We start from the raw sequence: 26,003 nt of genomic DNA on the forward strand, positions 1-26,003 counted from the left end.
AGTTTGTTTCTTGGAGCAATTAAGCGTTAGTCTATACTGCACCTGTGCAAATGAGACCATCATGTTTGTCACAGTCTCTGTCATCACATTCACAGAAATCACCCGAAATGTACCATTCCTGTGGTGAACAGATGCACTTTCCACAGTGGCAGGAACCTGAAATCATGAAGATTATCACTCACAGTCAAAGAGCACTAGCATTTTCAGACTAGACTATAGCATCCCCAGACATGCACACACACACACACACACACGCACACACACCCCCCACACACAAAATTGCTGTCTAAGACACTATTGTATGAAGGAAAATAATCAAGCTAAAAGCTTTTTGAATAAAAGGATTCTTTCTGGGGGAGTGAGAGTATGGCAGGGCATTCCTTCTAACGCTTTGATTCTGCTATTTCATTTAATCAGGACTCACATTTTGAGACTTTCCTTTGGTTTCAGAGACCTACAATCAGCACTACTCTTCCTAGTAACTGTTCTCTTTTTTCTAGCTAGAAAAGCTTAAATTGTTCCCAACCTACTGTTACTGAAGGCAATAAAATAGTACCTAGGAAAAAAAGGCCCTGCTCATCTAAGGCCTTTGGGGACAGAAGCACAAAAAAATAGAGGTGCCTAAGCCTAACCTCAAAATCTTCACTACCGCAAATGAAGCTGTTTCACCTCCCACAGAATTATTAATCATTTGCTCAAGGCCAGAAAGAGAGTTTGTGCATGTAACTGTGGTTCAGCAGTTTGCTCCTTCCTGCAGAGTCCTGACCTCATCAGGTCGCTTGCCAGGTCAAGCCACTCACCTCCTCCTCCCCTGGGGATGTCAGCTCTCTCCTCCTTAGGCTCAAGAAGGACTCAACAGTGAGGTATAGGAGAGCATTGTAGCCCGTCGAGGCCTGAGGTGGCACCAGCAACCTCTTTTTAAAGGGAAGACTCCCACGCACCCTTACCTTCAGGAGAAGGTTTATGGCTCTGAATCGTGAAAAGGGATGTTTGACCCTATACAACCACGTGTTGAGGAGCCAGTAGCCTGGGAAGTCTGTGACAGTCGCCTTTCTGCAACTCAGAAATGCCACTAGGAAATGGCATTTCCTCCGGGTCAAAGTGAGTAGCGTTTATGGAGCCCATCCTCAGCTGCCCAGTCCCCTCTCTATACAGAATTCAGACACTTAAATGCCAAGATGGGGAGTCTATTAACTGCAGAGGCAAAAGTCTTTCGTGGATCCTTCTCTAAGAGGAGATTGCTGCAGAATTTATTTTAAAACAGAACAAAATAAAAAAACTCTCCTCCCACCAGAAAACTCAAATAAGTGATAACAGACAATACATATGTAGTTTTCAACAATGGGAGGCAGACCAAAAAAAAAAAAAGAAAAAGTAGCCTAAGTAGCTGTTGACCTTTAAGAGAATATGCTTCTAAATGAGTTAGGTGCTGTCGAAAATCTCACTCTCTTGCAATTTTTCCAAAATTATGGTAATAAAAAGTCAATGCATTTAACGCAATATTAAAAACAACATAGAGGGAAGTTTGATTCTGTTGGAATGTAACTTAAACAGAATTGATGGGTTACTGCAGGGCCTGAGCCAAAGTATACGAAATGATGCTGTTCATTTTTGCGTTCCTTTCAGTGACCTCTGAAGAAATCCGTGGTAAAAATCCAAATATAAGATTTCCTTAAATGTGTATATGTTGATGTCAATTATATTTCCACAGGATTTTTCCACAAACACTAAAGTATCTCTGATCACTGGAACTTAATTCTTTAAAACTTCAGAGCAGCCTTTGCAGACTATCTAATTTTTAATTAAAAATGTAGCTAATTTACTCTGCTTATTATAAGGTGACAAAAATTAACTGACTAATTTTTGAGAAATGCTGTTTTAAATTGCAATATATGGAATGAAAATATACATACGGAAAGAACTAATGATTGGGACATTTGGGAATGGTACCATTTAGTAAAGCCTCTACTACTCTGTGCGTTCTGTGAGTACGGCTTACAGATCTATGGGAGTCAGGAAACACTGACGTTCCCTACAAGGATAAAAACGCCATTACACAGAGGCAGTGAAGAATAGCATACATATTGCATGCTTACTCTACAAAGAGATACACTAATACATACTTGAGAGTCATTTAAATCGTTTGTCTCTGTTTCTACAAACCACAAGGCAAAGGCAACTGAAGATAATGATGAAAAGCACCATAGTATGAGAATTTTAGTAAAAGTAAAAGAATTAAGAGGAAGATATTTGAAGAAACCTGGTGTGACTCTCCATAACCAAATGCTGATGCTGCGACTGAAACATGACCAAGATATTTCAAGGCTATTTTGTGGAAGATACAGCAAATCTAACACCAAGTAAACTAAGAACATCAGGCTCCACAATATAAAATCTGTTAGGGAGAATGAATGTATTAAGTCTGTTCCCTGAACAGGGCATGCTGCTTGGGGAGCCTCGTCAGTCTAATTAAAACAAGTCTAATTAGTTGAGGGGTGTTTCCTTGGAATCCCGGCCAGATCTTCTCTGATCGTTTTTGGCTCATTAACTAACCTGAGTCCTGCACAGTTACAGTAGCCATCTGTAGCCCTATGTTTCTTGCCAGAGAGGCAGCAGCATGGTGGGTGTTGCTGTTTTCCTTGGTAAGAGTTTTTACTACAGGTGGTATAGTCAGTGAGCCAAGATTTTGAAACTAGATAGGATTGTGGATGTCCAACTTTGGTTATATTAAGAGAGTATAATTTTATGAAAGTGTTTTCAGCAGTGACCTGCTGAAAAACAGGAGTCCTTAGAGTCTATCAAATCCGACATCCAAAAACTGAGGCTCCCTAAATCCATTACAGTGTTTGCACATTTGTCTAGGATTCCAGCAAAGGCGCAGATAACCAACCTTGAAAGAACTCGTTAGAGCATGGGTTCTAAAATCCCTGTTATTTGAGCAATAACGGTTATTTATTGCTTAATGCACTGAAATTTCTCATTTCTGGCCTCAGGATATTGCTGGCCACTGTAGCCATGAACAACATTTTAAAGTATGGGTACGCAATAATACGTGATTTCCAAATATAGCATCAAGAATAGATTTGTTTTAAAAAAAAGACAAAAAAGGCAAGCATACAGCCAAAAATTTTGGGTACATTGACTGACTTTTCCTATGATCCCCATCCTGCTCAGAGAAGCTGCAGGAGACAGTAGCCGTGGTCCTCTTCACAACTAAATCAACATGGCCGTGACAGCGGTGCCCATCTTTAGCCAGGCACTTACCCAGGATGCCGAAGAACATGATTCTGCATCCTACTTCAACAGAGGTAGCTAGGCTCCTCCTCCCAGGAGCAGTGTGACATATAATCCTCTTTTAGTTGGACTGGATCAGTCCCCCAAGTCTTGAAAAGCCTGTATAACTCTCCTCTCCTTCATAGGAATCACAGACACTATCTGGAGGGAAGTAGATTGTTCCCCAAGTGTGAAGTACCTAAGAAGAATTAACCATTAACCGATGCCTAAGACAAAAGCCTATTTAGGCACTGGCATTAACTGCCAGGATGTTCACTGGCCACTGACTTTTAGAAGTTATCTTATATAGCTATTTCTCTGCTGGGGCAAGCACTTGCATATAACTACCTGTTCCCACAATAAAGCAGCTATAGCATCTAACTTGACACAACTTAATTGCATTGACAAATCTTCAAGGCAACCTTCCATCACACAGGAATCTTAGCTGTGTTTGGAGGCCAAAGATACTTCTGAGAAAATACATAGTGTTCCTGAATATGAATTTAGGCTCATGTTTGTAATTCCAAGAGAAATCAAATGCTATTCAAAGGTGAAATTTTTCTACCACAGTAGAAAATCTGGGCCTTTGGAGCCTTCTTTTTTGCAGCACTGTCTGCATGCAGCTGGATATAACTTAGAACAACTTTCAGGCTTCTCCAGACGATATTAGTGATCAAATTCCCAAACAGGGGGGCTGTTTGCCAGTAGCCAAGAGAGGGGAAAAAAATCCTCGATATCTCTCTCTGTGAATTCCTGCCAGATGATCTGTTTCCAAAGCTTCAAATTTATGTTGCAATGCTGATACGTGTGGTCAAAGCCAATTCTTCTCAGAGCAAGATCCATAGGCTGGAAAAAATAACTTTCAGTCTTCCTTATAAGAAGGTGGCAGATATTACAAATGCTTTTAAAATTGTGGATTGTTTTTCACATTTACATTTGTTTAGAATCCTATATGGCCCATTTTATTGATTTGAATTATATCTGCTCACTGTCAAGGTTTATACTAAAAATTACAAGGAGATCAAGACTATGATTAAAAAAGCAAACTTCTGCAGAATAACTCCAGTTCTCAAAGTGACTCCAGTTCTCCAGTAAGTCAATATTCTCTTACACCTATACTAATTTAAACATAGCCACATCTTGTGAAAACAGTAGAGAAACAGTGCAACTTCCTCATTTTCTATGATATTGCATCAGCTGTGAGAGAAAACCAAAGCAAAACGGTGCAATGGGGGAGAATTCTGATAAGCGATTAACATGGAAGAGGGTCAGGCTGCCAACCTCAGTCAAATTTCCTTTGCACTGAAATGAAAATTACCAAAAGGGTCAGCTGGGAATATGCTTGATGTAGAAGGATCCCACGTGCTTTTTCCAGCTAGCTAGTATGCTAGTTTTTTCCTGTCTATGCAAGAGATATACAGACAGAGGAAACAGCACATCAGGAGTGGATGGGGTCAAAGAGCATTGCATTCTAGCCTCCACCTAGTCCCAGCATCAGTTTTTTTGTCTCCTCTCTTTTAGATATATTAAGTAGGCAGCTTTCACTATGTGGGATCCAAAAAGCCCTCCCTCCAGTAATGCAGTTTTCCAGCCTGAAAGACTGCAAAGTAAGAACCTTACGGGACAATTTTAGATAATTATCAAGATTTTCTAAATTTTATTTCTCTTTGTGGCAATTTTTCACAGCTGGACTCAAGCTGATGCAACCATCTGAATACCATATTAAAAATTAGCGAAAGAGAGGGTTTGTGGGGTTCTGCCATGGGTCCTGCAAAGCCTACCCTTCTTTTGCTGCTGTGCTGGGGAGGGAAGGTTGAGCATACCAAGTGTCACTGCTAAATACTCTCCTTCATTCACTGCTGCTTGAGATATTACACTTACCATCTTGTCCACTGCAGTGTTACTGTAGTTAGTGCCCCTGCCCCTCAGACTGAATGGATCATTTAGTTTATAATATACAGTTGTTCAATATGGACTGTCAGATAAACACATACAGGAAATTATATGCTATTAACAAATTGCATAGGAGAGCAGCACTGCTAAGCATGTACGGCAGTGGTGGGTGTTTGACGAAACGGATGCAAGTGCATTAAGGAGCAAAATATAACATCCCTTTAATAACAGGTGCCTTTGAAAGAAAGGGCTTCTAAACAGCAACCCACTGCTGCACGCATTAGTCTTCCAGAGCATGATCATTTTCATCTGCTGATACATGGTAGCTCAGCTACCGGTTCTTACCCTTTCCTGAGCATAATATGCCATCCGCTGATTCACAAAGACTTCTACTCTCCTCTTCTGTCATGTTGCATTTTCTTGAATGTTGGCACAACTTTCCAAACCACCCGTCATTGCAAATGCATCGGCCACAAGAGCAGATACCATGGCCTGTAATGATAGCAAGGTAGATTACGAGCAAAGCAAACAAAGCAGGGACCATGGTCACAGCTGAACAGGAACAACTGTACCACAAACCAAAACCTAAGACGTCAAAAAAAAACCCAGCTGTACTTTCTCATAGGCTGCTACCAAGTAAATGGCATGCAACCATCTACATTATCTTACTATGTATGGCTAAGCTTCTCTCAGATCATTTTTATCTTCCTTATTTGTTCTTTTCTCAGCAAGACATGGATCAGATTTCAGAATACCTCAACTACTAAAGAGCTAAATACTTAACCTGATTTAGATGTTGGAAAATTATTTGTAGAGATACAAATACTTGTACTCATTTTAGCACACAAGAATGAGAAATCCATGCTGATCCCACTGAGGAAATCACTTTGTATCATTTTTCTTGTAGAGTCATTATGATTTACAGAAGGCAGACCATGATCATGTCTGCAAAACCCCTACACAAGTCAAATAAAAAGATAATGAATAATCCATCAATTTACAGCAAATAAAGTTTACAGGTTCTGAACATAAAATTTTGGTTTATGCACTTTTCTGAGGTGGCCTTTCCTCTCCTCCTTTATGCCATATAAATCTCCAAAGTAGAAAGATCTCTTCCACCTCAAGCAACCCATTTTACCATAATAATATTTACTATATTGTTACTGAGGCAGTGATGAGACAACACTGAAATCACCAGAACGGGAACCAGCAAAGACTTATCCACTTCTCTCTCTGCCAGGTTTTCTATCTACAGTGTGTCCGGATGTCTTCTACTGTTCACTTTTATAATTTCTACTGTTTCTCCTGGAAGAATATGCTAAAGTGGAAGAGTGTTCACTATTACTATCCTCTGTCTGTAGCCCTTGCTGTGGGCTCTCCCTACCACCACCACCAGAGCTGTAGCTCCCGTTTCTCAGGGCACCTCTGGTATGACCCAGCTGCATAACTAAAACCTTCATAGCTAAATCCAGTGTGAAATCCACAAGGGAAAAATCTGGGGGGCAGTGATAGGCCAGCCCAGAAGTGCCAGTTGAGCTGCTGGTACAATCAGCAAAGACGGAGCTGGAAGCTGGCAGCATCTCACCGACGCTGTGGGGCCTCTGCGGGGGCCACAGGGGGCAACCCTTCCTCCCAGCTGGTGCCCACCTGGATGGCAGCAGCTCTTCATCACAGTGGTGAGCACAGGAGTGCTTAGCCCAACAGCTCGTTAATTCATAGATATTTTCACTGTGTGTCAGCAAATGAACTGCTCTGTATGTTTTAGTTATGTATATCTTACTTGCAGAGTCTCTTTTGGGCTGAAGGTGCCCATAAAAACCAACCCAAAGGAAGGACCATAGCAGTAAAAGCAACTGTTTTCTGGTATTCAAGCCGCATCGAAAATGTCCTAGTTTCATTTCAATGAATCTCAGATTCCCAAAGTTATGAGCAACAGGAGCAACAAAAAGCACAAAAGGTCATTTTAGAACTGAAGATAATTCCCTTCATGGAAGAGTTTAAAATTATAGCATACAGCAGTGGTACACATACAGCAAAGGGGAAAAGAAAAAAAATTAATTGAAGAAGGAGAGTTCTGCACAACTGAATCAGCTGAAGTGATGAAATACTGATTTAACTATTCAGATTTAAGCAGATTTACTGGAAATGTTCGTCTACCATCAATTCTAATTTAATATAAAACACTTAAAATCACTAATTGCATATTGCAATGGCTGTGAAACTAGCAACCATCATTCATAAAAATCAGTGTTAATGAACATTTAAATATATTATAGAATTTTTTAATGGTTAATCTCCAGTCAGAAAGAAAGACAGCAATGGCAGGGGGGACGAAAAGGAAAGAAAAAAATGAAATTAAAGATTCTTTAGAATTACCAATAGATCCAAGAACAACAAGATATAAATGTGTAAGATGAATGCAGTGACAAAGAAAGCCACAACAGGTTACTAGCAGAGGTTTATTATTACCCAAATCAACCCAAACTGAAACAGATACCCAAATGAGATATTTTTTACTACATTTACAAGGAAAACTGTGTGGTTGTGGGGAACTTCAACCCAAGAAAAGTATATTGGACTACTCATGCAGCTAACAACAAAAGTTTTCAGAGTTTTAAAAAAACAGGTATGATAATTTTCTAATACAAGAGGCACCACTACCTTGCATTCTCAGTGTAATGGAGAAAGATGAATTCATCACTGAAAGGAAGCTTGCTGTTGCTTACAGACTAGCCAATTTTAACTCAAAAAGGGCAAACTGAGTCCATTCCCAAACAAAATCTGGCACCTCAGGAGAACTAGTTTCCTCAAACTAATATAAAATAAAAAATATATAATACAATCAAAATTAACCAGTAATGGGGGAAAAAACTCTACCAGGTACCAGATCGTATGAGAAAGCCACACAGCCAAAGAAGGATAGAGGAAATGAAGAGCAACTGACACAAATAAGACATTTTGTTGTGAATAAAACTGACATAATAGGAAAAAAGACACCAAAAAATAATCCGTAACTGGATGGACAATAAGAAATTTTAAAAATCTGTTAGGAGTATGAAAAATCTTAGCATAATGTAGGTTTCCTGATTAAGAATAGTAGAGTAAATGAAACAAATATTTCTCTTCTGTATTTGAACAGAAACAGGATTTTGTCTTTTTTATTACAAGAGTCTGATAGAGAACTTTCTACTATATTATTAACATAAGAGAATATTAAACCACATTTATCCGGGAAAAATATTTTAAAATTTGCATTCTGCATGAACCTGCCCAAAGCATGCTAAAACAGTTGGTAAAAATATTACCAATCACTGATTGTTATGTTTATTGAATCTTGGAAACCAGGAAAACTCCAGGAGATAGAAACAGTTATGACAACTACTGGCAGGGCAGCCTCATAGAAACCCAAAGCAAAATACTAAATCTCTATTATGTTTTCATAATTAGTTGCTAAGCGTTGTCTAAGTCTGCTAAAGGTGTAGAGTGGCTCTGGCTTAAGGAACACAACAGACAGGCTGCTTGGTAAGAACTTCCAACGTAATATGCTGGTGAAAAGGGCCAATGCAATCCTTATACGCGTATAATAGGCAAGAGGTGAGTAGGAATGTTTACAGCATTCTGAGACAGATATTAAAATTCTGTGAATCACTAGGATACTCATGTTTGAAGAGATTTTGAAAAACCTGGAAGACTAGCAAAAGGTTCCAGAGACTTGATTCAAAGGGCAGAGAAAATGGCTTGTGGAAAGAACTTCAAAGAGCTGTATCTGTTTATCTTGGATATATGCATTAAAAAAAAAAAAGAGAGACAGAGAAGTGTTTGGGCAGGATCTGAACTGCTTTCTTTGAAGGTACTAGTTAGAGGATTCTCAAACTACCAGAGAAAAACAATGTAAAAACTGGAGTAAAACCTGATACTGACAAATTCATGTGAGAAATGAAATGGTAGTTTCACAAGGGTGATGATTATTGGAACAAACTTCCTAGTGGTGTTGGCATGGACTGCCTGTTTCTCAGTGTCTTCAGAGCACAGCTATTTGCCCTTCTCAGAAGCAGGCTTTCGTTGCACACATTACACTGACTTCAACAGAGTGGAACCCTGGGTTTAATTTAATAACTATATACAGTCTTATATATGAGGCCCTTTTGGACTCTGTGGATTAATCTCTATTAATTAACTTAAACGTTGATGCATTATTAATTCCTTTACAGCTCATTTCAACAGAAAATTCAGTTAGAAAGCTTACTCCAAACCTAAATGACATTTCTTGCCATCTTAAAAGCTAAAAAAAACCAACAAACAAACAAAAAAAAGAGCAGTCTCTATATATTTGTGTAAAGTCCCAGCTTTTCATACACCTTCATAAATGTCTGGGTGGCCAGGACAGAAAACTGTAGCTCATTTAAAAAAAAAAAATTAGAAAAACAAAATTAGCTAACTAAAATCAACTGCATTTAATACCAGAACATACCATGCACATTAATATCTGTATTAGCTACATTAGCCACTCTCATATCTAATTTAAAGTCTACTGATCCTATTGAGTTTATTTGTTGCTGCCCCTAGGTATGCCTTAGGGCTAGGATAAAATAGTTAAGTGCAAGGACATAGGCACTGAATCATTAACTCTATACTCTGCATTGTAAAAACAAAACCCTAAACACACTAGCTTTGTGCCAGGTACTCTGACATCTCCAGCTACATCTCCAGCCTTTTTTGCTTTTTGGTGTCAATTTTATCCGGTACGTTTTTGTTTGGATTTTTCTTCCCTAGGAGAATCAATTGTATTTTTCAATGACAAATACCATAATCACAATTCTCCATTTAATAGTATAAACATTTCTAATGAATTCTGTAACAATGGTACATATTTCAGGAGACTGTAGATTCCTCAGTCAAGAGGACGTGACCACTGCTCTGAAGAGTTCACAGTTTCTGTGGTATATCTTTATCATATAATCATGCACAGCTATGTTCCAAGAATGGAAAAAAGGCAGCACTGCCTTTGAATTAAATTACTTAGCCTGGCTGGATAGTAATGAAAATTTTACATTCAAAGTAACATGGTAGTTAGGGGCAAGTTATTAGCCTTTTGAGAGGGAGTTCCTCCAATGTACGTCATGGTAATGGCTACATGACCCTCATGTGGAAGTTTCTACCTCTGTTGTAAACGTTTACAACATTAATTTAGAAACCTGGGGAATTCCAGCTCTAAGTATACGTAGGCTATATAAGCCAGCGTTTTTCCCATGTTCGCTGCCAGTACATAGAGAATTCTATTAGAAATCTTAAGACTGGTATTAACACAGTATACATGGAAATGTGTGGGTAAGCATGAGAAGAAACACCAGAATAAGGTTTAAAAAAAGGCCAGTATTGATAACCAATAACATATTCACAGTAATAAAACTGAAGAACGTATTATTTCATCAAGACCAAAGTGCCTGCACTCTGGTAAGGCCATGGCACAATGACTTGTCAGCAGAAGACCTTGTGTGCCACAGCAAAGGATGTCAACACATTTGCAGCACATTACATATATTATTCCCTTCCCTATAACCCCAACAGGAGAACTATAGCAATGGGGAAGCCAACATGAGGAAACACAGACAGCAGCCACCAGATTTGCCTAAAATGTGTAGAGGTGGAAGTGAATAAAATTCTGAGTCAATAGAATCATAGTAACTCTTGGCTCCTAAAGGATATAGAAGATATGCCTAAAAATTTTGCTGTGGCCAGTCAAAGATCTGTTTTACTAAGTCATAAGTGATGTTTAATTTACTAACCAATGACGTAGAGGAAGGGACAGAGTGCACCCTCAGCGAGTTGGCTGATGATACAAAATTAGGAGGAGTAGCTGTCAGAGGGACCCCAACAGGCTGGAAAGCTGGGCAGAGAGGAACCTCAGAAAGTTCCACAAAGGCAAGTGCAGGGTCCTGCACCTAGGCAGGAATAACCCCATGCACCAGTACAGGCTAGGGGTTGACCTGCTGGAAAGCAGCTGTGAAGAGAAGGAGCTGGGAGTCCTGGTGGACAACAGGTTGAGCATGAGCCAGTAATGTGCCCTTGTGGCCAAGAAGGCCAATGGGATCCTGGACTGCATTAGGCAGAGTGTTGCCAGCAGGTGGAGGGAGGTGATCCTGCCCCTCTACTCAGCGCTGGTGAGGCCTCACCTGGAGTCCTGTGTCCAGTTCTGGACTTCCAAATGCCAGAGAGACATGGAGCTCCTAGAGTGAGTCCAGTGAAGGGCTACAAAGGTGATTAAGGGACTGGAGCATCTCTCCTATGAAGAAAGGCTGCGAGAGCTGGGCCTGTTCAGCCTGGAGAAGAGAAGACTGATGGAGGATCTACTGAATGTGTATAAGAATCTGAAGGGAGGGTGTCAAGAGGATGGGGCCAGCCTCTTCTCCGTGGTGCCCAGTGACAGGACAAGAGGCAACAGGCACCAACTTAAACACAGGAAGTTCCATCTGAACATGAGGAAAAGCTTATTTCCTGTGAGTGTGACAGAGCACTGGAACAAGTTGCCTAGAGAAGTAGTGGAGACTCCTTCCCTGGAGATATCCAAAAGCTGTCTGGACACAATCCTGGACAATGTGCTCTAGGTGACCCTTCCTAAGCAGGGGGTTTGGACTAGATGATCTCCAGAGGTCCCTTCTAACCTCAACCATTCTTTGATTCTGTGAAAGGCTCTCACTGGAGAATGAGATTAAGCGACAGGATGTGACATGCTAGGTCTTCCATTTCACAACTGGATTCCCTGCAGTGTTAGGATTATATTTTGATGTGTCATGGATAGACAAACAGTTAAAAAGTCAAAGTGAAATTGCTCACCTGACAATGAACAAATCAGACTTTTCAAAGCATTCTATTGCCACCAAAGATCTGTTTTACTAGGATGACCACAGGTTTACTTGTTTCTCAGTGTTAAGGTCAAACATCCATGACTGAATACAAAAAGGTTCCATCAAACCTGATTATCTATTTGGTGGCCCAATATATGAAGCACAGACTGAAATACTGACATGAAACAATATGGAAACAAAATCTTGATGCATTCCTAGAACTATGTAAAGGCTCTGCTATGAGTTACTTGTTACAAGTTTCAATCTTTGCTACTAGCCCCAGTGAAGAACCTGTGTGGTGCTTCAAGAAATTTTGTGGTTATTTCGCTATTAAGCAGCCTAATCCTGCACCAACTGGTAATAAGCAGAGGATCCAGAAGGGCTTTTGGTTGATTCCTTCAGCAGTTGATATTTTTCTGTGAGAAGAACTCAGACCTAGGCCAATAATGGCCTGAAGAACAAGACAAAATGAATGGAGTTAAGAGCATTATCTGATCAATTTCAAATTGATTTTTATTGGTGTCATCAGTTCTTGTTGTCTGCTTGCTCTCAGTCCTGAAAGAGAACAGAACAGGTAGGACACAGCAGTCAAGTCAGTGGAGTGAAGCAGCCAACGATGATATCACTGAAAAATATTACTGGACACAGTAGGGGAACAAATAACACTTCTAAGCTGAGGGCACATCTGCAGCTAGCAGCATAGCCATAACCTCAGAGAAGAACGAGAAGTCACACATCAGGATATAAGATAAGCAAACATCAAGCCTTGCATGCATCAGTGACACCACTGTGCCAAGAAAGAACTCATGCTGGCACAACTGTGATTCTCCAGTCAGGTATGTGATGGTGTTGGCACCAAAAGCTACAGCATTTAACTTGAGTGTGAAAAAAATCAAAGAATCAGGTAAAGCCAAAGAAAAGATAATGCAAAATACTGTCGTGGATCAGCATTGCAATACACCTGGGCAGCCAGGATAGCTACATCATTAAAAAAAAATGGAACTCAGGGAAACTGACTTTTAAGCAGAAAGTTCCAATCTCAAAAAGGCTTCATGAGACACCTCCTCCATTGCATACTAAGTCTCTGTGCAAAGCTGTGGACCAAGGGAGGGGTAATAGCAGAGTGCCGTGGAATCTGTGCCAAGTCCTACTGCAACTTCCGTCTTAGTGAAGATGTAACGTCTCTATTCCTGGTACTGAAATGATAGACAGCTGAAATTTTAAGCAAATGACTCACTGCAATCATGCAGAAACATGGTAATAGGGTCTCACTCAGTTGTACTCTAATTTATCACATCCTTTGCCTTATGTCTTTCTATCATTGCACGGACAGCTGGTCTGGAAAGCAAGCTATTAATCAATCTCTGCTGGTCAGAGGAGGCTAGTGACAACTCTTATTCAAATCACTTAGGTTGTCATCCACATTTGCCATTTCAGCATGCATTTAATCTCAAAACACGTCTTCCTTCCTTGTGCTTACACAAAGTCTATCTTCACTGTCACACCCTGCACGTTCACAGAGTCCAGCTTCCAATTCTCTGCAGCTAGTGTTGCTACAATCATTTCTTCTGTAGCATCAAGAGCTTATTTCCTGACGGTGATTGCCTAGGTTAAGAATAATAAAGAAAAGAGGAGAAGGAAAGGGGAAAGGATAAGTAGCTTAGCAAGAGATGTCAGAGAGTCTAGCTGATATGGAAGCCTGGAAAAAGGGAGGACAAACTAGAAAGGAAGACAGAGATGTCTATGTCATTTGCACAAAATTAATAGGAGAAGTTCTGTTAATAGGTGAGTTGCAAAAGGGGAAAGGAAATAAGGTTAATGTTGTAGGATCTCCTAAAAGGGGAGGAACAAGAAAAAACATTTATCAAAGGAAACATTCAAAATATGATCACAAAGATGGGAAGTGATAGGCAAGCAAAGCATCTGACAAATAAATAAGGGTAGGCCTGAAACTATCAGTAACATCTGAGGCTATTGAGGATGCAAGAAGGATAACAATGTAAAAAAGTCCTATATTTGGTGAGGCGGTCACTAGAAACTGTGGGAAGAGAAATTTCAAAGATAAAGGGGGTGGAAGCCACAGTGGAAGATGTCCAGAAAATGCAAGGAGTAAGCTTGAAAGTGAAAGGATTGCTGGTCTTAAATGGTGAGTACAGAGACAGCTGCAACCAATGGAGAGTTTCTGAAGATAAAGGAAATGTAAGTATTCCTGTACTTAGTACTTGTACTTAAGTAGATGCTGCCTTAAGTTGCTGAAGCTTATGGAATTGGGAAGGAAACAAATTACATAGCGGGGTTCACCTCTTGAGAGAGATGGGCCACAAGCACAGAGGAACACAAGACAGAAGGGGAGTGGGAGAAGGGGCAAAAAAAAGGCACTCCAGAACTTTACTGGATTTGATCTTGATTTTGGTAACATCCCTCAAATACAATGTAGAAGCCAAGAGAAGAAAAATGGTGTATGGAAGAAAACTGAGTGATTCATAAAAAATCTGTGTTCACTCACTTGAATCTCAGTGCACTTCGTATGGAAAGCGCAAGATATGTGCAAATAAATAAACATAAGAACATAAACAGAGGAAGGGGAAAACAATTCTTATTTGTCAATGAATAAAAGTGGATGGAATCACATAGTGATAATACAGTATCATGCTTCAAGGTATAAATCACAATAACCAAATCTTGAGTATTCTAAAACTATCTAGAGTGATATTTAGAAATAAAGTATAGAGAACAAGAAGTAAAATATCAAGAATATTCAGAAACAATCTGGCAATTATTTACCACAGCAATCCCAAAAGGTCTGCCACAAAAATCCAACAACTTTGACAGGACAGCATCAGCAGTGGGCATGACTTCTAATCAGGAAGGCTGAAATGCTAGAGACCAGGTTCATCTTAGCAACTTCAGTCAGCTATGAGTGACAAAAGTTGTTCTAGTCAACTCTGAGAAGAGGCATTTCAGAGGTCAGTTCAGATCTTGCTTGATTTAATGTACTTAAGTAGATGTAACCTTATGACACGCTTCCAACTCTCCCTTACCCTCCACAAAAGCCCAGGACTCCTGACTTTGGCACCTATTCTGCAGTTTTGGGAAAGGATTACAAAGGAGCTCAGCTCACTGGAATTGTGAGAATTACAGGCCGAGTCTTCTGAAGTCCTATGAACACAGAGTGCACAATGTAATTTCAAAAGAGACACAGTAACTTCAGGTTACATTACATCTCCACGTAATTCTCATTCATCCACAGAAAATCATTACTAATTAAACTACCAGTGTGAACGAAAGCAGAAAAGCTAAGACTGCATTTGATTCATAATTTCATGAGCTATTTTTTCCTTTCTATTTGTTGTTTCTAAATTAGGAAAATAAGCTTAAAATGTACTTATTAAAAAGGAACTAATTAATTTTCACATTGTCCTTGGACAAAACTACCTTGACTATGGGGTAGGATTTGTTCAGCTCATAGTGTGATCTAGAGTGACTCTTGCGTGGTAAAAATTGGATATCGGCTCAAGCACTGAGATGATTATTCATTCAAGTGTGAGGTTCTCCAGCCAACAATGAAAATTAAAACTATCACTGTATTTTTGCTAATAAGGAACAATGGAAATTTTTGTCTCTAATTACTGAAATGTGCAATTTAGTTAGCAGTATTATTACTAACACTGAAGCACTGTCATCAAATAATATGAAATCTGAATGACATAAATGGCAGGGATGTTTTTAACTATGGAACACGTCGAGTTTTGTTTCCAGCTACTTAACTGATGACCAATATGACCCAGCTTTTCAGTGCTCTTATCAGCTTTCATGTCCTTTAAACAAAATAAAATTTCAACTCATTCTTCTTTCTGCATACTCATATTACTGAATTACACCAAACATTACAAACTATTTGCGTTGTCCCTACGGATTTTAACTAGAATTTTCCACATATACCTATGTTCTGCATGGTCCAGCCTTTGAAGAACTCTTTATGTATACAAAGATCATGTAGAAAAATAACTTTTTTTATGTAGAAATAAGAAATGTATTAACACGTGGCTTTGCTCATACTAATTACTTTGATAACATCAAGGATCAAAGAGTCATTTCAAAAATAAAGCCAGCAATATCTAGAAAGGGAGCATTTAGGGTAAATATTACTCAAATGTTTTAAAAATATCATATGATATTTATGCACTTAAATATATAAAACTAACTTGAAACTAATACCAACCTTCACTACTGAAAAATCAATGAACAAGGCTTTCATTGTCAACATTGAAAATAACCTGCTGCATATAAAGTACTACGCCAAAATATCTCAAGAATTTAGATTATTTCATCATATGCTTTTCAGAATAGTGCAATAGTGTTTTTTAGCAAATAGGAAACATCCCTATCATTGAATATAAAATATTCAAGCGTATTGATGATCATTATTAATGATCATCATCAAGTAAAATATAACACTGTCAGTAAAACATCAACAATGCAAAACAAAAAAGGTAAACTTAGTCCTTTTTTTCATTTCCATTTAAGTGTTTGCAGTCTTCTGTAATGAACACTGATGGAAGCTGCGATACGCTACCACATTTACATATATATTATTAGGTGTGTCTAATCTGCTTCTCTGTTTTTATGTCTGAAGTTTTAAAATAACTATTTACTAATTTATTCAATTCAATATTTATAACATTTGTTTCTTATAAAGATCTATAATCCATTATAAGCAGTCAATGATGTCAATATTCTATAGTGCCTTAATGCTATAAAATCAGAGGAAAAAGAGAAAGTTACAAACTGCCAACGTTTATATTAATAATATTATATTAACTGAAGGCATACCCCCACAGACGTTGCCATCCACATTTTCACACTGTCGATCATCACATTCACAGTTTTTACCATGAACTCTGTTGTCTCCTGGAGGGAAACAAGTGCAGTGGCCACATTCACATTTCCCTGTAAGAATAAACAATTATCAGGGTCATGGTTTCAGTAAAATAAATGAAATGAAATAAAACAATAAACTTATTCTACTCCTTAGCCCCCAGATAAAAGCCACAAGTCACTCTATATTCACTAAAGTATGCACATAAGCACTCTTAGAAAACTTTCCCTCCTCCACGCCATCCAGCAGTGAAGTATATCAGTGTTATTTCCTGGTCGAAATAGCAACAATTAGCAATCACTGGAATTATGTCTGTTTCATTTCTCAGCTTTCCATAGCACAGCTATGGCACATGTTTAACTGCCCAATTAACCTCTGTAATTAATCTAAAATATTTAGTACATACAACAGAAACTCCAAAATTAATGTGACTGAAATTAAATAATCTATGCACAAGGCTATCTGTGATGTTCTCTCTATTTTCAACTGGATTTATAACACTTCAAATACTCTGACAGGCATTTGGAAAGCAAAAAACCTAGCATTTTTCTTGCCTAAACCTGAGAAAAGTAGGAAGCACAGCCTCTGCCATAGTCTCCCTTTCCATCAGCCTCTTCATTTGGGAACTCCAAAGAGCTCAAAGGGAGAACAGACCCAGCCAAATTCCCACAGATTTTCTGCTCCAAAGCCCTCAGAGCAGTGAGAATGGAATGGTCAAGAGAGGGAAAAAGGACAAGGACTCTCTTATTTTGCACATATACAACACAGACTTAACTCAGGGTAGCATTTTTTCTGCTATTTTCAAGCTTCTGAGTGTTTGACTTTGTATTTTTGAAATTCTTATAAAGTAATAGTACTGTAAGAACGCACGAAATAGAACACAAAAGAGATAAAAGTAACAGTAAATTTGATGGACTTCAGAAAATAGATTGCATGCAGAAAAGGACCACCAGAGACAAGGATCAGGATGTGGAAAAGCCTGTCTGGAATTACTAATTTAACGGCAGCAGGAGTGGGACTCACCACAGGCCTGGATAATGCTCGACCTGATTGCAGAACCAAATTTACAGTAGCAGTAACTGCTGCTACAAAGCAAAAAATCCCTCTGAGTGCAGTCTACCATATTTATCCAAAAAGTTCAGTGTGTGCAACATTTTTTCAGCATTTGCTGAAATACTTTGCTGAATTGGAAAGAGCTGTTAATGAGAACATTAACAGGGCTTTTCTAACTGCAGGTTTTGTGACAATAAAATGTTTTAGGTCAACATAGTGTCAGATCATTGTTAATCTATTTTTTGTCAACTTCTAATATGCTACATTTCTTTTTCAAAAAGCACTCAGTCTAATTGGGGGAGGGGGAGGATAGAATCTTATCATTTATGGAAAAATTCCCAGCCTATCTTATAGCTGCCCTGCTCTTAATCTTTCCAAATTTTAGTGCATATTGCGCTTTAGAGCTTAAACTCCATGTGCCAAGATTCAATCTAGAATGACAGTTTATGACCAACTCAAAGCATAACATCTTTAAAAAATAAGCGCTGATAAAGAAAACAGCAGATAATACTTTGTGATACCTTTTTAACATACAACAAAACTATACACTCTATTATCAACTATTTGCAGATATTAGTTGCAGTAATAAAGCTGTTACAGGAAGCGCATCTACCATATCATGAAATACACTAGTATCTGCGTTTGTGTCAACATTTAAGATATGGTTTTCTGCAGAGTGATAGATTTTGTTTGCATACATTCTCTAAGGAAATCTGCATTAGAAATTGATACAAAATCATTCCTAATAGTTAAATACACAGAAAACTTAAATGAGTCCAGTTTGTTGATATCTAGGGCTCCCACAGTTTCTTTATACCCATCCAGCTTAGATATCCTGGCTACTTTTACAAAAACGTCACATCACCAAGAACCTCAAAGTGCAGTCACGCTCCCATAGGCAGATGGGTACCTGAAGCCTGAATGACAATAAACACATTTCAAGCAAGTCTGTTTGAAGAGATGAGTCAGCAGAGACGAAAAATCCTCCAGACAGGATAGCAAAGGAAGTTTCTGTAATGAATGCTAAATTAATAAGTGAGAACAACCTGCGAGGCCAATGGCACTTGCACCAGAAGGGGAACAGCTTCCTCTCAGTCTCACGTTTATTCATTTTAGTTCATGTGTAACAGTTTTACCAGAGTAAAACTGAGGAATATCTCATCCTGAGGCAAGCAGGGCACATTTTTTAATGAAAGAGGTACAAGCTCAGGTTGTCTTCTCAAAATCAGGCATGAAGGGGATTTGAGCCCAACTCTCTCACTCTTGCCATTTCAGCTAAGGAATAAGACATCAAGATACATACGCAAACAGTCTGAATTCCATGCCCATATCTCTGCCTCATATTTTCTCTTGGCTGCCTCCAGGCTAAGCTCAGGAAAAGATTTAGAACATCTGATTGCAGACCTCAGTAGAACTGAAAGTCCTTTCAAAATTTGACAGAAAACTCAGTTGTTTAGGTATGCCGGGAAAAGATTTCTCCGAACTGTTTTGTTGCTTTGAAATATTCAAAGATACAGTTATAGTAGTAAGGAGTACTCAGATTATTACTTCCTTCAACATTCCTTTTACAAAGGTTATAAAATCAGCACTAGAAACATAAGTGAATTTAGTGGTGGCACTAAATAGTTAAAACTTTGTACTGACTTAAAATGCATATTTTATCTTCGAAAGTACCAAGATTATGGTTAGATTATTTGTAAAGTGGGCTTTTGCTCATGAACTATTGTCTTCATAGGACATAGCAGATGTAAACTTTAAAGACCTAGTTTATCATCATATCAATAAACTCAAAGATTAATAGCAATCTGCAACAGTACATTTCAGATTGGTTCCCTGGGAAAACCAGGAGAAGACATCTGCAGGGTGAGATCGCTTCAGCCATACTACTACACTGTCAAATATATCTGCTACTGAAATAACAGGAGCTACGCCTTACTCTGTGACCTTATTGCCTTATTCTCAGTTCTTGTGGTAACCATATTTGCCATACAAATTCAATCATTCAGAAGTAATTTGAAGCTCACACAATACTGAAGGGGATCAGCCCTTTGCTAAACATACCCTTTCTTTGTCTGGAATAATAGGTTTACCATAGCAACCTGATTATAGAGGGAAAGTTACTGCCAAACACATCCTAAATTCTCTTTAAATTCCAGAGTATACAGAAACAATTAAACACACAAGGACCATAATATTCTGCATCTTTTCAACCATCTGAGCAAGACCTACACCTTATGATTAAAAAGAAATAAGTTCACCTCAGATATTTTATATTAAGCAGCTTCTTCCCCTCCTTGCTGAACAGAGGCAGTAAATTTCATTGCCTGAAGACCTCAGATGAAGGAAGCTTTATGATGGAGGCTGTACTAGGTACTAGCATTGAAAAGCTTAATCTACTTATTGCAATGCAAGATTCCAAAAATAGAATAATTATAGAAGACATTTGTCTGTCTTCTTAGTATTTTCTCACACTCTTTTTGAATAATGCTTTACTCCCAAGGAAGTCAGTAGGAGTATTATTACTACTGCTAGATAATTGTTATTGTTTGAAGACTGAAAAAAGACTTAAGCTCAATTTGTTGTTGTTGTTGTTGTATGTTCTTAAAGAGAATACTAAAATCCACAAGTGTTCGATAACTGAATATGGATGACTTACCTAGACGAATACTTTTAAAGATCTGTGCCTTGAGGATTTAGCTTTTGATTTTATTAGCCATTTACTGTAGTACTTTTTTCATTCCTCTTGTCGAACATTTATGAAAGCATACTAAAGTAAACAGTGCCTAGCCTTGCATTAAATCTCTTCCCATGCAAACTGCGATGACCGTTAGCTGCATGCATTCAAACCAGTTTCTAGCTGGATTGACTGAAAGTCTCTTTTATATAGGTAATTTTCATTTAAAATTGTGCGAGAAGTATATAATTTGCAGAGTAAACCATTTTTACCCACTTATTGCCCGCAAAAATATCAGGAAGAAAAAGCAATACCTTTCAATGAAAAAATAAACACTGAATATAAGAAAATTCACTTCATTGTCTTTTCCTGTCTGCAACTCTTCAATATATGTGTTTTTTTTCTGTGCATAGTACTGAATCTACATATTCTAAATAAAAACAAATAACTAAAAGTAACTGGTTTCTTTTGTTTTGGTTTGGGTTTTTTGCATAAAAGAATACAGGGCCAAACTCCACCTTTAGCTTCTAGCTGTAACTATTCGCATAAAAAAATTAATTTGTACTGACTAGGCAAAATGGAATTCTGCCTTGTATTGCAGGAATCCCTGACTTTTAAAATGTAGGTGATTATTGGAGCTAAAGGACTGTTTCTGAGGTGCCAAAAAAGGGCGCCTCTGGAAGCAACTTTAATGTGTGCAAAAGCATCCTTGAAACCTCTTTAAACACCTGAATGTCTGTCTGATCTCATAGAAAGTATGAACATCTGGGAATTAATTTCTTGCAAGGATTTTGGGGCAAGCAGGAGCAATATGCTGCTAGCAATGTGAACAATGTCATCTGCAATCTCCAGTTATGTTAGAAAAAAAGAAGTTCTCTTCTGCTAAAAAAGCTTTATGAACATACTTCAGTACGGTTCAGTTTGTCTCAAATGTTCTGATATGCCTGAAGATCTGTGACAAAACAGTTTGATGAGTTAAAATACTGCTGGTGCTAGCTCTTTAGCAAAAGGAGTTCAGTATCTACATGAATAATGTGATTCTCCTGCTGGATTTGAACAGTCCCTTCTGCACTGAAGTGCTGTTTTACTACATCAGAGCCCCAGATCTGGTTTGCCTTTTGTACAGAGTGCTCAGCTGCGGTCTAAGAGCAAGGAAAATGCACTGTGCTCAATCACAACACTCCAGGCTCTGTCAGAGGTACCTGTGTTAGTGGGTTCGTGGTGAAGACCACACTGATAGGAATAGAGGCGTGTGTGAGATACATATACAGTTTGGAGTCCTGTCTCTGCTGTGTCCCACACCATAAGAGCCTTTGCAGTAAAGAAACCTTTCTACAAGACGTGAAGCCAACAGCCTGGGAGAGGACGTCTTGTACAGCAATCTCCCTGCATTTGAAACATGAGATGGGAATACTGATGCTTCAGTATTCAAACTGAAGCTGCCAGAACCAGGAAGGCTTTTCTTGGTGCACACAGGATTGCTCTATCATACTGATGGCTTTGTCGTCGTTTTTTGTTCTTGCGCAGACGTTATGGTGAGACTTAGTCCTTCCTCATAAGGCTCAAGCAGCAAGCAAAACACCTTATTCTTTTCCTGTAACACATTTTGATATTTCAGAAATGTTTCACTGAAAATCAAAATGTTTGATTGAAACATCAAAATGTACATTTATCTTCTCATACACAAGAAAGAAAGCGTGCTGCAACTATAGCAAGAGTTACTTGTTTGGATTTGAGTCAGGAACTAACTTTCTGTTTCTAAACCAATACACAGAAAAACAAACATATGCCTTAAGTCTACTCATGAAAAGAGATTATTTGCAGCAAGGCTGACCTACGACCTCAACTACAGATATGAAAGCGCCAGAGAAGAACTTAGCCGAATTATAGAGACATAAAATGAAATGAAAATTGCTTTAATAAATCCAAAGCCAAGTTTCCAGATTTTTTGGACTACTATTTGTGTCAAAAACTTTGTATACTGAAGTGAACTTTTAGCAGCAAGCTCATAGAATTTTATTTAAGTAGCACCAATATTTGCTAAAGCCTATAATTGGGTTAAATATCTGTGTTTACCTCACTCTTACTAACTTGCCCTCAACAACAGTAAGCGCTACTACCCTATACAGGGCTCAAGTAACTCTGCAATGTGGCATCTCACACACTTGGAAGACTTGTATCTGACTTGTAGCTGATGAGTTCTTGTCCCAGGCTGCATTATCTCACCTTGGCCCCCAAAAGCAGCTTCAAAGGCCAGCATAATGCTCACTTAATGCTAATGTTGATATCCCTGGTTTTATTTTTCTTTCCATATCTCCAAATCTGTGTTAAGTGCTCAGTGACATTAGGGCATCCACTTATACATGAAGCATCATAGTCCCACTGTGAAAGGGATGTCAACAGGTTGTACGACTTGAAAAGGTATATGCTACGCAGGGAGCATCACTATGACTCTAGGGACTTTGCCGCGTACAGCTCTTCTTAACCTTTTCCTTTAGGAGAATACCTAAAGCCCCACATCCACTCAACACCTAAATCAGTTAATTGCAGTGATTATTGGTATCAAGATTTGGCCTAAGAAAAAAACCAAAAATTCACAAATTAAGAAATTCCACTGCTAAATTGCATGGGAGTCTATCATTCATGAAGTTCATGAACTTCATGAAGTTTTTCACCAGTACAAGTACCAAGATGTCCCTCACATAATAATAATATGACTTTTTTGCTCAGATAGAAAATGTTTCCTTTATTTTTTTAAAAGAACTGCTTCATAACACATATTATTTAAAATGCATATGCATATGTATTAATGTATATGTATTTAAAAATAACAAATTGGTTTTTTCTTAAAAAATAAAAAGCAAAAAATAAATATCCCTAAGATAAAAACCCTAGCGAAATAAAAGAAGTATTTTATCCCAAACAACAAAAGTCTCACAACAGCATAAGCAACTGAATATCCAGGATTGTGAAAGCAAGGGTTAAAGCAACAGGAATTGCAAATGGCTGAGACTAGCCCCCTGCGTTGGTATACACGGCATGTATGACTGGAAGCCTAATTGCACAGTTGGTGTACTGCATCTGAAGTAAATGCTCTTCCTTTGTGACAGCCTAATAGTGAAATACTTCTTTAGACAAATCCACTCAGCAGCACCACTTTACAGATTTAGCATCAGATAGTCTTTTACAGCTCTAGCTGATCAGTGCTACTGATTTGTATCTTCTTTACCACGTTGCTTTTCTTTTTTTTCCCCTTCTCTCTTTAAACATTTGGATACGAAGCACTGCTGTGCTGTTAGTTTCCTTTTCATATTGTTAACTTGTTGACATCTGCTATCATCATCAAGCCTGCATGCCTCCCCCATATGCCTGCTCTCAGTGGCAGTGCTTTGAGGATATATTTCTTGAACGTTGCTATTGTGTTTCTGTACAGCAAACAGAGGGAATTTCTAAAGGAGTTTCACTACAGGAGTCATCAAGAACACTTCTGCTCACTTTAGAAAAAGCAGAATTCTAGTCACACATATCACTTTTCCTGGTGACATCTTTCTAAAGTCACTGGTGTGACTTTGTCATTGGAGAGACACCCTTGACCACTCATTCACCATATCGGGGGGCATGTATGACTATCAAGGCAATTACTTCTATATTAGAAAGAAATGTGATAGTCAATGTCACTACCCAGAAAATAGATGTGTGAAAAAGACAAAAAACAAGGTGGCAAAACACTTTCTAAAGAAATATGTTGTGAAGGCAGAGAACAGTGGCAATGGAAGAGGAGGAGGAATTAGTTAGGGAAAAGAAAAAAAGAAAAATTGGATAGCACGGAAAAAAAAAAATCACACCAGAGATGTAAAAGCCCCAGAATTTAACAAGCCATAACCTGATTTTTATACTCTTCCTTCCCTCCCCTACCTTCAAACCCCAGTAGAAAAAGTTCCTATTTCTTCCATCCACCTCCTTCTTTTCTTCTTTTCTCTCCTTCTTTTCTCTTTCCACTTTGTCCAGTGAGCCCTCCCCTCCTTTAAAATATTTCATTGTTGGGTACTGAACATTTTGTGCTTCTACAAATTACCTCTTCTTTCAGATTACCCCATGTTACCTCCTCCAGCTTACGCTGAGCTCTGTCTTTTCATCTCTTTTTCATTCTTTCCCTCCAAAATGCTCAGCAATTCAAATTATCAAGAAAAACTACTGTAAAGAGATGCCAATAAATCAAGTAAAGGGTACCTGGCATTCTACAAAGACTAACATCCTCTCCACAGAATACAATAAATGAAATATTATATTTGATTTAAAGGACCTGACTTGAAAATGCTCTTCCTTCACCTTGACAACTATCAGTAAAAATAAGTATCATTTCCCTTTCAGTCTGTCCAGCTGTCTGATACTTAGCATAAGTGGCTATAAAATATTTTCTAGCAAAACCCAAACATAATAAAGAGGCACAATCCAACAGCAAAAGATACATGAAATATAAGGACATTGCTCAAGAAGCTATGATTGCTTTTGAGCCATTTACAGTTTTGTACATTTGACAGCCTTATCATCCAGAGGATTGACTGCTTACCCCTTTTTTACATGATCTGCCACGTAATGAGTCATAGCACTAATTCCACAGAGATATTTAATTTGCAGATTAATTTACTAGAAAATGTCAACTGCTTTGTGGAAGTTTAATCACGAAAATGTTAACCTTGTTCACTTCCTGCTGATGCCTCTTGTTTATGAGATAGTAAATTTCAAGATATTTCAGGGTTGTAGTACAAGTCTATCTATTATAATGTTTAAACACTTAGACACACTGCTCTTTGAAGCATTAGCCAAGATTAAAGAGGTGTACAATGGCAAAACAACAATATGAAAAGATCCGACTGCATAGCAACCATCAATATTATTTGCAGATAACAGACTGCTAAGTTCAGAAACCATGGCAACAAAAGACATCACATTGTACCTACCTTATTGATTAGCTTTCACCTCAAGACTTTTTCTAGAAATGAAAGACATTACCTAGCAACTGCGTCATCTATTGAGTTGTTCCGAGTTAAAATGCTCTTAAACACCACTTGTAAGCAAATTTTGCTTCTTGTTGCCAACTGGCCAGATTGTGCACTAGCCTCTCATTACAAGGCTATCTATTTTATCTATTATAAAGATACTGCCTTATGGCTCCTAAAATTTTTACCCCAAGGATAATTGCAACTGCAAAATAACACTTCTTCCTGGTACACAAAAAGGTCAGCTCCGAGGAAAGTATGGAATGTGTAATGAAAGAATTAAAGGCACTGTTGTAACAGCTTTTCAAATGCAGACTTTATCTTTAGAAAGCAATGTGGCCCTTCCTTTCCCTCTCTCTGATTTCAGACATCAGTAGTCAAACCTT

General features: G+C 38.3%; 1 protein-coding gene across 1 annotated transcript in view; it reads right to left on the reverse strand.

The window, feature by feature from the left end:
• ITGBL1 (integrin subunit beta like 1) overlaps positions 1-26,003 on the reverse strand; it is a 144,745-nt gene that overhangs the window by 4,010 nt on the left and 114,732 nt on the right. Inside the window, exons 8-10 of the mRNA XM_009680118.2 lie at positions 16,845-16,961; positions 5,512-5,658; positions 43-156 (exon numbers count right to left, since the gene is read on the reverse strand). Coding sequence (XP_009678413.2) covers positions 43-156; positions 5,512-5,658; positions 16,845-16,961 — 378 coding nt within the window. The remainder of the gene's footprint in view (positions 1-42; positions 157-5,511; positions 5,659-16,844; positions 16,962-26,003) is intronic.

The sequence above is a fragment of the Struthio camelus genome, chromosome 1 (assembly GCF_040807025.1).
Source record: "Struthio camelus isolate bStrCam1 chromosome 1, bStrCam1.hap1, whole genome shotgun sequence".
Classification (NCBI taxonomy): domain Eukaryota; kingdom Metazoa; phylum Chordata; class Aves; order Struthioniformes; family Struthionidae; genus Struthio; species Struthio camelus.